This window comes from Dicentrarchus labrax, unplaced genomic scaffold (genome assembly GCF_905237075.1).
Source record: "Dicentrarchus labrax unplaced genomic scaffold, dlabrax2021, whole genome shotgun sequence".
NCBI classification, from domain to species: Eukaryota; Metazoa; Chordata; class Actinopteri; family Moronidae; genus Dicentrarchus; species Dicentrarchus labrax.
Genome location: NW_026136721.1, coordinates 27,549,349 through 27,562,360, shown reverse-complemented (window position 1 = coordinate 27,562,360; position 13,012 = coordinate 27,549,349). Strand labels below are relative to the sequence as shown.

The 13,012-nt window shown below is 42.4% G+C and overlaps 1 protein-coding gene across 3 annotated transcripts in view; it reads left to right on the top strand.

The window, feature by feature from the left end:
* Positions 1 to 13,012, top strand: part of znf827 (zinc finger protein 827) — a 64,501-nt gene that overhangs the window by 38,413 nt on the left and 13,076 nt on the right. For all 3 annotated transcript variants that reach the window (XM_051384436.1, XM_051384435.1, XM_051384437.1), the window contains exons 6-9: positions 4,590 to 4,832; positions 7,601 to 7,655; positions 7,785 to 7,885; positions 12,587 to 12,724. In XM_051384436.1, the coding sequence (XP_051240396.1) occupies positions 4,590 to 4,832; positions 7,601 to 7,655; positions 7,785 to 7,885; positions 12,587 to 12,724 (537 nt within the window). The remainder of the gene's footprint in view (positions 1 to 4,589; positions 4,833 to 7,600; positions 7,656 to 7,784; positions 7,886 to 12,586; positions 12,725 to 13,012) is intronic.

The following is a 13,012-nucleotide window of genomic DNA, read 5'->3' as shown; positions in this document are numbered from 1 at the left end:
TAGCTGGTCGAGGATCAATTGCAGCAGCTGCTGTTTGTGAAGTCTGCAGGCAAGGCTGCTGTGGCTCCCACATGACATGCAGTCTCCACACTGCAGCCTTTGAAGCGCGTGAACTCTTCACCCCTGTCTGAGCAGGTCGGCTAGAGAGCAGGAGAATAGAGAGATTGAGAGAGAGAGAGAGAGAGAGAGAGGGATGGGGGCAGGGATAGAGAGATGTGGAATAACAGAGCAAGGAGAAGGGTAGACTAGGATAACGGGAGGGGGGGAGAGGTGGAGAGGTTGTCATTTAGGCTCTAGCCATTCCTCATCCTTCTTTCCTCCTCCAGCCCTTCTCTCTCATCCCGCTTTCTTCTACTCCTCTCTAACCCTCGGGTGTTCTTTTTCTGGCACCGTTTGACAATTTCTTCCCTCTCCTTACCCTTCCTCTTTGCCTCATCCTGTGTCTGTCTCTCTCCCCCCCCCCACCGTCTGTCTGTCTGTCTGCCTGTCTGTCCAAGTTTTTGTTCCTGTGCTGTTGATGCATCGCAGTGGTGCAATAAATTGACGTTGCATACATTCAATCACTAATGGTATGTGATGTTTTTTTTGTACACGTGGTTACAAACCTACCCTGGGTCCGTACACTCCTACTGTATATTCTCAGCGAAACAGACTGTCACGTCCACACAGATTCAAGTAGACACCTGAGGGCAAAGTTGATCACTAAAAACAGAACATCGCACAAACCCCAGTCACTTTCATTCTGACTCAAAACTTGAGTAGTGCTGTGTCAGAGGGAACAGGGTATGTATAGTGCATAGAGTAACTTGGCATACAGATCACATTCAAACACATTATAAAACTGCAACATGGTTGCCATTACAAACCACATGGAGCTGAAAGTTTTCACTTGCAGCCTGTTAGGAGACATGCAGTCTAAATGTTTATCATAGGTTAATAAAGCACGTGGAGTGCTTCAGGAATAGGGTCCATGTGCATATGTTGAAGAGGACACTGAAACTAAAACCCAATTAAAACTTAAAGTTTTAACTGCTTTATTTATCAAACAAACAAAAGCCAGAAGAACAAAGATGTGTGCGTGTGTTCCTTAATTGTTACACCTGCTCTTACATTAACAAAAAGTTAAAGCAATGTAGTGTTGAAACTTTCAGGAAAATGAGGAACATTTGTAGGGATATGGCACAAAATCATGTACCTCAGATGTAACCAATTAATAATTGTATTTCTGTTTTTGTGTACCCCTTGCTCCCCTCTTTAAATGTTGATGTTGACGGTCACCATGCTCCCTATCTAACGAGGACAGCCAGCCGAACTCTGCAGAGGCTGTTATGCATTTTGTTGCAAGATTAATATTCTTCTACATCCTGGCCAAATTATAAAAGGGAAAATGTAATAAATAGAATTATTTGTGATGAATTAATACTTTAGAAGTTCAGTTTCCCTGGTTTTTAATATTTCTAAAGAAAATATAAACCACCAAAAACCAGTTTTCTGGATAAATGTGTATATATTCTATTTATTTATATAAGGTTACTGGCACACTTTGAAGTAATATTAGGAGGAACTGGAGCAACACTGACACTGAAGAAAAGCTATGATATTTATTTTATAGAAAGGGCACAGGCTGTTTTGTACACACACACACACACACACACACACACACACACACTCTTTCCCACACAGACACACACACTCTTTCCCACACAGCACACACACACACACACACACACACACACACACACACACACACACACACACACACACACACACACATTCTTCCAGACTCGATTCTGTGGCCTAATGGCAGCTGGTGTATCACAGAGAAGGCTTCTGCACCAGAGGGGATGACACATACACGCATAGACACACAGTGCACACACACTCTCTTACAGACACACAAGCTGGATTCAGGCAAACTGAGGGCTGCTTTTTATGGCTTCAGAACATTAGGTCAAAAAGCCAAATCTATTATCAGTGTGGGAGTAAGGCCACATTTAAATTTTTCATTATTTTTTTTTTATTTTGTGACAGGTAGACTTCTGATCTGGCCTGCTGTGATGTGATACTTTCAACGTGTTGTCGGTGTGTTTATGATCAAATATTTTCTCTCTGTGTCGTGTGATCTCGCTGTAATGGCTCTTTGGGTTGTGAGCATGTTTGTCCCGGCGCTGGAAGCTCAAGTACATATAGTGTCCTTTAGTACGAGAGTGTGTTTTTTTTTGTGTGCAACTGTGTGTTTTTGCAGCACAGCAGTCCACTCAGCCTCTGTCGTTAGGGTGGTGATCCAATGATGGAAGCTTGCGTGTCCCTTGGTTGACCCTTACAGAGCAGTGCCCCCTACCCCTCCGCCCTCCCGTCTCTCTCCTCCTCTGCTCTACCCCTCCATCAGCCTTTCCTAGGTTACTGTTGGCCAAATCTGGCCACCTGATTAAGGGATTAGTGGGGCTGATGGTTGTCAGTGTCCCCCACATGCTGGCTACTACCACTAAACCAGACACCTGGACCTCAGGGAGGAGGCGGGGGGGGGGGAGTTTACACTTTAATTCATCCACATAAACACACAGAAACACTGTTTCAGTAGACAGTCTTGCATGTCCACACATGCGCACAATGGGACTGTTGGTCCAGTCTTGGTGTCTCACACTGGCTTCGTTCAGCAGAGGAGTGGAGAATGTGAGGGGAGGGGTGGCAGGGTTAGGACAGGGTTACTGTCTTGTATCTCCCCTCCCTGCCTCTTTCTCCTGCTCTTCTAACCTCCCCCTACCCCTCCCACTGCTCCCGATGCCCTGCCAAATTCATATATCCCATAATCGTGCTGAGTCGCCATGTCAGCAGCACTGTATCAACCCCACTGCTTTGTCTTGCTCTTGCATGTCGCCACACTGAGACACTACCTCCTGCCATCACTACAGTCAAAAGATCTCGGATATGCAGATGCTAATGGATGTCCCAGTCAACTTTGTTTTTCCTCCGATCCTATATATTAATTATTTTTTTCCACATCATCATCAGTGCTGCCTAAAGTAGACCTACATTTAATCTAGTAAATGTAGCCACAGAGACCATTAGAGAACCACTTTCTAACAACAGAATAGCTCTGCATTAAGAAAATATAGCATGCCTCACAGTTTGCTTTTAATAGTTTCCAATATTTTTTATGGCGACATATAGTCTTTAGTTTAATATCCGTAGAGAGATGAGAGTCAGTGTTTGATTCTGCAGATCGGCTAGGGACATTCCTAACAGATGCCATCTCGACTATTTTTAGCCTGCCTTCTGCACCTCACCTTTTGAACTTGCACGAGAAGTTAGTCAACAGATGTTTTCCCCATTTCAGTCATTGTTAATGTGTTGCCTTCAATCAGTGTCATATCCAGCACCTGTAGCTATTATAAACACTGAATAATTGCTTCTAAGTTAACGTTTATAGTGTTGTAGTGTCTTTCCTGTTTGCTACAGTGAACCTACACGAGCTGCTGGAGCCCTCCCCCAAGCGAGAGTTTGACCTCCCGATGCCCTCATGCCCTAGTAATTACACAGCAAGATGCTAACCGGCTCAGCTCAGCTTTGGCGGCAATGCTCATGTTTTGTCTGTTATTTGGATTTCCCTGTTTCAGCTTCGGTTATAATCGCACATCACCTTTAAACATGCATGCTTAATGTACTTCAAAAAGGTGTTTTTATTTTGGTTTGATTATTTGACCAGACCAATTGTGTAGATTATCCAAGACAGTGACGATATGAAAACTTATAATTACCCTTAACTGTCCAAAAGGGTGTTCCTCTTTCTTTGGGTTTTTTTTAGTGGATTTTTTGCAAATCGGGGCAAAGATAGAGTGAGTTGTGTGTCTTATTGATTGTAGAGCTTTTGAGTCAGATGTGTGACTTGTGGCAGATTGAATAAGACTGACTTGATTTGTACAGGATAAGCACATGTGACAGGCGATTTGACAGAAAAACACATCAAATTAAGCCTTTGTCTGATCTACAGCTACAGTGTAATCATTTGTGTTCAAAGTATTCTGCAGTCAGGGTTTTGTGGAAAACTTACAGTATGTGTGCTTTCAGATTTCACTGCAATTCAATGTTCCTGGATACATTGATTTTTAGTAACAAATATTTATGAAAATTATGAAAGTTTACAAAACATTTTGAATGCGTTTACTTTACATTTTGGGATACATTTTTTGCCAGCTGGTTGTTTTTGAGCACTTGTAATTTCAAGTTCTTTTGAGGTCTGAATTTACAATTTGATTTCCTTGTTATTCCCTGCACGTTTGAATGTGATGCAGTACAACAGTTCTACAATAAATATAAGCTTTTACACTTTCTTTTGCTGCTCCATGTGTGTAAATAAAGTTGATAGAGTAATAGAAACAGCTTTCAAATTGTAGTAGTCAACAATATCACACTTAAAGTAAGTAAGTCAGTATTACCAGTATGTATCTGTATCAGTATTACAATCTTAATTTGAGTGATTGTTAGATGATTAATCGGGTAGGAAAGTAGATGTATGTATGTATGTAGCTAAATCTCTTTTAATAAGAGTCTAACCAGTAATTTCCCTCTTGTTTAATCATCTGCTGCAGAGAACAACAAAGATGCCCAGTACCAGAAGGTGAAAGTAAAGGCAGAGCCCATGGAGGTGGACCCACCCCATGCAGAACTCACCCCACCTGCCTCTCACCTGCTGACCTTCAGCACTTTAGGGGCGAGTGAGAAGAGTGAGCCAATGAGCAACCTCCCGGAGACGTTGTCCCGCCCCCAGAAAGACCTCTTCTCCCAGGACATATCGGTCAAAATGGCCTCCGAACTACTGTTCAAGTTGTCAGGTATGTTCCTTCAAGACAGACACACACAGTTCTCTGAGCAACAGTAGATCTACAACACACACACACACACACACACACACACACACACACACACACACACACACACACACACACACACACACACACACAGCAACATGTCTGGGTTTTTCCTGCAGCTCAGAAGCGTAAACCTTGGACAGTTTTTGATACTTGACCATAAAACCTACATGTTTCCATTTCCATCCTCTGGTGGCTCTGTAGTAAAGTCGAGGATATATGATGTGTAATGACACCCTGCTTTTACCTGTATGGCCATGAAAGTGACATTGAAGCAGCAGACAGCTGTTTGTATTGCTAGATTAAGACAGAGCTTTGAGGTGGAACCATCACCCCCCAGAGAAAAGGTGCAGATGTGAGTGTGTGTGGGGGGGGTCAGGCTTGTAGTCCTGGGCTGTGACCCCGGCTCTATGCAGCCTGTGATTGCTTCGCTTAAATGCCATATAGAGAAACGAGCTTGTGTAAAATCTTTTTTTTTCTCCTCTTGCTCTCACACATATTCACAAATTCACACATTGACAGTCTTTCTTTCCCACACAGTCTTGCATGCACACCTTTACACACTCACACAAGGCCCCATGGGGAGTGGTGTCTGCACAAATGCCCCCTCTTCCCTCCTCCCTCTCCTCCTTTCTCTCATTCTCTCTCTCCCTCCCTTGACTCGTTTTCAGACATGCCGGCTCAAGCACACTTGGCTGCACACGCTCTCCCCCTGCACTTCCCCTCCCTCCCTCCCTTTACATTTCTCCCGTGCGGCATCTCCATGGCAACGTGGAAAGAGACCTCTGTCCTTGGCGAGCAGTGTGACGGAGTGGGGTGTTTAGGGTGGGGGGGGGGGGGTTGTAACGGGGGGCAGAGGATAAGGAGGGTAGAGAGGGCAGCAGGGGTACACAGTATGCCCACCCAGGGAGGCCAGGGCATCGCTAGCCTGGCAACAGCGAAAACCTCCCCCTTAGAACTGGGTTTGAATGTGAGGGGGACTGGAACAGAGTGGGCTGCTGTCACACAATGAGCAATCAATATGAATTACCCAGAGCAGTAGGACCTCAGAGACACATCAGTAGCAAGGTCGCTCTGAACACTGAGATGGTTGCAGCTTTGAAATTCACTTCAGTACATCGCCTTGTAATTCACACATATGGCTACATTCTCAGGCATCTTTGTATGGGGCTCTTTACCACTGAATGCTGAAAACCCAACACTGTGAGTGGTAATAGCTGATTTTACAGTTCTTGCTTTAGTTACCACTTAAGAAACCCCTATAAGTCCTTTGTATTTAAGTCACAACCACTCTGATTAACTAGAAATGACTTCTCTACGTTATACTCAACAAGCATTCAGTTCACGATGAGCTCCGACCATGTTGGACCTAAAGCGACTCGTTCACTGAAACAGTGCTCAGGTTCTCTGATATACTGATGTGGACATGCATGGCATCCGTTTTCTTCTTACACATGCGTGACTACAGGTGCATGCAACAGAAGCTGTACTTACCCTGCACGGTAAACAGATTATAGGCTTCATGTGTGATCATGACAAGAAATCAGGTGTCATCTTAGGTGTCAGAAGGACGGGTGTGAACACCGGCAAAACTGTAAAGTTGTGGAAACCTCGACAGACATCCAGTCAGTTATCACCACTTTTCACTCTTTGTTATAGTGTTTTTATGTTCGTGTTTATTTGCAGCCTGCAGCCTCACAAAAAACACCACTAATCTCAGGAGAAATTATAATTTTTTTGTGGAATATAAAGTTAGGCTTGTTAAGCATCAGGAGCTGTCTGATTTTGCTCAGCAGGTGATTGACTGATCGATCACATTATACGGTGTAATTAATCTGAGGAGCACGTTGCTACGCCAGCAAAGGATAAAAACCTGAGTTTTTACAATTTGGGAAAAGTAGAGCAAAACATCCGAGCGAGGTACAGTCAGGTGCTGTGATTTGTGAATTGCGGTTTGAAGTTAGTTTGATAATCACCAGTTGTACACACATTTTGAATTTACTCCTCCTAAAGTAGTACCATGAAATTTTTGAATATATTTTGCCCTGATGAAAAGCTTTTCAACAGACTTTCCCATTTACATACAAGAGCTCCACCGTACACAAACACACGTGCCATCTGGGTAGTGTAATGTAGCTCTGACCAGCCATGCAGATTGTTATTTTTTTTAAAAAATCATATTGGTGTTGTTGGGCTTGCTTTTGGCCCACAGGTCGGCGGGCCCACCACAGAGACTCCCACTTCTCCAGATGGCCAGTACACCCCTGCTGGCATGGCGAACCTGTGCTTTACTAGCCGAGTTAAACTTGAAGGGATCATATAGTGCTTGTGTCTCAGTTCTATAGTCGCCAATGTGCGGGGAAGTTTTAGGACATTTTTGGTAATAATTTATAAACTGACTGAGTAATTTACAGAGGCAGCTCCTCTCCACAATCTTCAACCTTCAAAACACTCGTTTCTTAACTCTTTTTTTTCTTACTAGCTTCTTCTGGAGCCACCAACCACATTCTTCATCAAACACATAATTTACTTAATTGTCTCAGAGATTGCTCAGTTTTTATCAGGTGACCTCCACTATGGAACTTCAGTCACATGATAACAGGTGGTCGTTTTCTGGGAGGTAGATTGTAACCCCGGATTTTAATAGACAGTACAATGAATAAATAGAAATTGTAAAATATAAATATATGTATAAATGGTATTTTTTATTTTTTTTGTTGTTCTTTTTTCAGAAAAAGTCAGCAAATCCAACAACCACAAAGACAGCAACATGGTGGGAATAAACAGGTGAGTCAATAATACTGTGTGTATTTGCTGTTTAATTATGAAATTATTTTTTCATAACTAAATAACTAAAAATGATACTTGTTTAGTTTAGTAGCCATGTAACTGTTAGTGTTATGTATCATGTTTCAGTCCATTCCTGGACGAGTGCTTCAGACAATCACCCTTTAACTTGCGCTCCAAGAGCTCTTCCCCCGCAGAGGCCAGCTCTTCTACCAGGGCAGCATTTCACGGTAAGACGCATGTAAAACACACACACACACACACACACACACACACACACACACACACACACACACACACACACACACACACACACACACACACACACACACACACACACAAACACACAGTAACATCACTAGAGTAGTAGTAGACATAATCACTAGCACTTTAGCTTCTGTAGCAGATTGCGTTTTGGAGCTGCAGTGTTGAGTCGATTAGTTGATTAGTCGGTTGACAGAAAATTCCTCAGCAACTATTGTGATGATCAATTAAGTGTATTAATCTTTTCTGCAGATTAATCGATAATGAAAATAATCATTAGCTGCAGCGCCAGTGTCTTTTATGTTGGTTATTTTACCATTTTACACAAAGAAATAAGAGACGGAAAAGTAATGTGCAGCTGGCCAAAACAGGGAAGTAATTAACTGCCAACGGACAGTAGTGCCGCGTCCTCCGTAGTACAGTATCTTCAAAGGCATGCATCCAAGGCTTCATGTTATTCTCAGTGTTGCTTAGAGAAATCATTGATTATGCAGAGAGGCTCATTAAACACACGCAGTACATACATGTGCATACACATAACACACTTACCCTCTCACACAGAAGCTTGTAGCCTGGCGAGCTACTCAACATCGAACTAAACATCGAACTACATGTGAAGACACCTTTTTAAATTGGCCACAAGGACACATCACAATTAACCACCTCCAACTTTACATGATCTCCCCCCTTCCTCCTCTCCGGTAAACCTCCCTCTCCCCGTTTCATATTTAGAGCTCCATCCAGCTTTTCTGCACTCTCACACATTTCCCCAACCTGAAGGCCTCTGCCCAGGGCATCCCCCGTCTCCCTCTCCTCCCCTCTTCCCTGGCATCCCAGAACTACCCCCCATGTTCCTTTGGCAGTGAGAGATCCAGAGGTTAATTAGCTTGTGCCAGCTTTGCCTGTCCCTCTGCCAGTTAATGAAAATCTGATTGGCTTCTGGGTGTCAAGAGTGTCCTGAAAGTTAATTCGCCCAGCCCATCTCGCCTTTCCCTTGTGTGCTTAAGCTTCAGATCCAGCCTCTGTTGCTCGCTCTCCTACAGTTGTACTGTTTTACTCTTTTTCTCTGCTTCATATTTGTCTAGCTTTGCTTGTTCTTTTTCCTTTAGTGCGCTTTAATTTTCTTTTCCTCCCTGTTTTATTTCCCATTGCTCCAATTATTGGTAAGCTTTTCTAGTTGGTTGGTGAACTACTGTCCTTCCCTGTTAGTTCACTTCTCCTACACAAACCCGCCACACTTTTTGGACCCAGCATTAAGAGACTTGTAGGTTTAGTAGATTTGTAAGTGATGACTGAAAACTTGTGAATTCAAAAAGAATTACTGCAGATATTATTTGACAATGTGCCCCATTGTACTGCATTTATAGAGGAAAAAATACAAATATCTGTATTATTATTGTCAAGGTTTGATTAAAAAACAGGATATAAGAGTTATATACACAATTGATCTGCATGCAACAACTATTAATGTATAAATAAAAACTGAGCCTTTCCCTTTAAGTCAGAAAGAAAGAATAAGTGAGGAGAGATTTGTGTGATCCCAGTGCGACCTCAGGAGTTTGCCGCTCCCTTCCGTCTGGGTTCTAGCACCATCCTTCATTTCTTGTTTGTGTCCCTCTCTCTCCAGCTCTAATAGCACTAATTAAACCATTAACCACTTCAAGGCCCACGCCACTCCCTAACTGGCTTAATCAACAGTGTGTTTGCCGGGTTGTGACCTCGAGCGGCTGCCCTGACCAGGCCATCATCTGGTCTCACTTGTGAGTCAGGACAAGTTAATGCTTTTATGTGCTAAGCTTCTGCTACAAGCACCATAAGAAGGTCTAGGATTCTCAGAATAAGCCAGTACACAGACAATGAGTTTGGAGAACAGAAGTGTGAAAAGCCGGTCGAAGTCAGATATCAGGTCAGATTCCGACTAATGCGGGAGGCCAGAAGGTTTGTGACCTGCAGGTTGGCCGAGGTCGCAGTAACTCAAGTTTTTTTACATGTCTGTTGTTGTGACACCTTCACCACCTGTGTGGCTTTACTCTGTGCGAGGAACCACGCACCACAAATCCACACTATTTGTTGATTATTTACTTACTTTTCAGCAAAGTGTTGCTTTAGACTGGTATACTTGAATGTATTTCACACGTGCCCTCACTCAACAATGTCACAGTGGTGAGTCATAGACCTACAGTAGAGAGGAGATAAAGATATTCAGGTCACAGTTATATAAAAGTGATAAAACCACCAAATTGTTTCATTGGAGAAGCTGCGTCCAGACAATGTGTGGAAATTTTGCTTAAAAATCAGCTCAAATGATTAATTGATTATCAAAATAGCTGGAAATTCAATGTCTAATCGACTAATCATTTCAGCTGTAGTTAAAACTGATTATATTATGGAAAGTACATTCATTACAACACTGTGAAATCATCACAATCATTACTTAATTCACATACAGTTTGAACTTGCTGTTTCAAAGTTGAGTTCACAAAAATATTATTTCAGTACTCCAAGTTATAATAGCTGCGTTACTCCCCTCAGACCATTATTAGTATTTCTTAGAATGATACTATGTGGCTATAAAGGCCTGGTTTAGTTATTTTTTTCAAAATAAGATGCCTATAGGAAGCACACATTGCCCCTATTTTGTGTCTCTCTCTACCCTCCAACTGTCTGCATGTATAACAGATACTTTCCATACGTAACTACACCAGCACCACCAAACATGCTGTTATTTGCTTTGTCAGTTCCAAAAAGATGTGTGAAGGATGGCATGGCACAAATAAAAGCAAGTAGACAAAGGTGCACAACATAAATACACTAGTTTTGTGGGCAAAGAGGAGATTGAATATGTGAGACGGATACAGAAAAAAATGCAGCCGAGCGAGAAAAAGCAGCAGAGTTAGTCCATCTTTTATGAAAACAAACTCTTTAAGACTACCTTAAAGAATTATTTTCTTCTTTTTTTTAATGTCTTACAAATGCAGTAGTTTGCCAAGGTCAGGCTGTGTAGCATGTTCTCTGAAGTATATAGAGTAAAAAAAAAAAAAAAAAGTTGTATAGCACAGAGACAAAAGTACTGCAGGTTTTTTACTAATTAAATGATTCTGTGCCCTGTTCACATGGTGAGGTTTAATTCAGAGCAGAAATGTCTTCAGATTCCATCAAAACATCTGCATATAGTCACTCTCTTTATTTATTTGATGAAGGGATGGAGGGGGGAGGAAAGCGGGGGGTGACATACAGTAAGGAGAGCTACAGTGATGCACGTGTATGCTGCAGGCTTTAGAGCAAAGGACTGCTGCTTGCTGTTGACATTAAGAATGCATTTGCTCTGCTTCCCACCCACAGGCTAGACGAGGAGCATCTGTCAAATGGTAGCAGACAGGTTTTAGTCTTGTGGGTTAGCAAATTAGCCCACAGTGTATCAGTTGTTTCACTGACTTTGAAAGAAATGACAATGATTACATATGTCAGGAAGTGTTATTGTGAAAAAAAAAGAGGAATAGATTTGTGGCACATTTTCACCGATTAGCCTACTCCTATTACCTTCGGGTTTTTAGCTATGTAATACTTAAAAAGAGTACTAAGGTGCTATGACTAAAAGCCACCAGATGAATTTAATGTTATACTTTTATGTATGAAAACCTTAAAGGAAGAACCATTTGTTAACCATAGAAATAATTTTCTTTCACTTCTTGTAAAATGTTAGGTGAGTGTATCATCTCTTTAATTCTCGCCTGTATCATTTTAACTGTCGCCAGTTGCCCTCCAGCCCTCTCCCGCCTGACTGTGCAGTAGGGTGGAGGCCAGAGTATGTAGTGTGCAGGCTGATTTAGCATGGAAAACCACACAGCCTCCATAGGAGGGATTAGGACTGATGGTTGATGGGAAGGCACATGGGCACCATCACAGAAAGAGAATACTGTATGAGGTTATTATAGCTGGGGAGAAAATGTCTGATTTTATGTATGTATTCATTTACTCCTTTTTAAAGGAATAGTTATCAGCTTATTTGCCACAGCCAGTTAGCTTAAAGTAGAGGTAGGGGAAAACAGCTAGCCTGACTCTCTTCAAAGTTCAAAAATACCCCTACATGCACCTTTTTATGTTCACTAAGTAACACATACAAAAACCAAAGTGTAAAAACAAGAAGATGTGGTTTTATTGCGGGTTATGTGCCAGACTATAGGCCAGACCCAGCCACTTCACGGTGTCTCGGTTAACCTGCAGTAACCGCAGCTTTACCTGGTTTGTTTCTGACCTTTTGTTGATACATCCCCTCCCTGTCTCCTTGTTTCCTGTCTCCTTGTTTCCTGTCTCCTTGTTTCCTGTCTCCTTGTTTCCTGTCTCCTTGTTTCCTGTCTCCTTGTTACCTGTCTCCTTGTTTCCTGCCACCTCTCAACTGTCGGCTATTGGATAAAATCAAAATGCCTCAAATATGCTGAAACAAAAGACCAAAACACCACAATCAGTACATAAGCACATACCACAGCAGTGTGTTATGGTTTAGTGGTTACGGTTTCAACATCAATAAATATTGAACTTAAGTTACTTTGTATGATTTATAGCAGCGTGACTTCACAGCCTTTGGTCCACCTGCAGATGCTTTTGTGGCTGATTGTGCCAGCACTGAGTGATGAGTATGGTTTTCTGTGTTTGTGTGTTCGTTCCAGACTCAGAAAAGGATGATGGGGAGCTGGGAAACGGGATCGCCCAGTGGAGACTAAACGAACAGCTCTTCCCCTGTCCTGTTTGTGGCAAGGTGTTCGGTAGACAGCAGACTCTCTCTAGACATCTGTCTCTACACACAGGTAAATAAAGGCACATACACAACATCGGCTTGTACATTGCATCTCTTTGTTAATGTATAGATGTTAGCTGCTGTGTTTCGTGCATGTGTGCTTGTGTCTGTGTTGCCCACAGTAAGTAAATAAGGCTTACTAGACTAGATTACCCTTCCTTTAAAGAGATTACTACCATGATTAGTCTCACTGGGAAAACTGCCCGTCTAATTACCCAGCTAGAGGGATGCCTCACAGAGTATCTACACACACACACACACACACACACACACACACACACACACACACACACACACA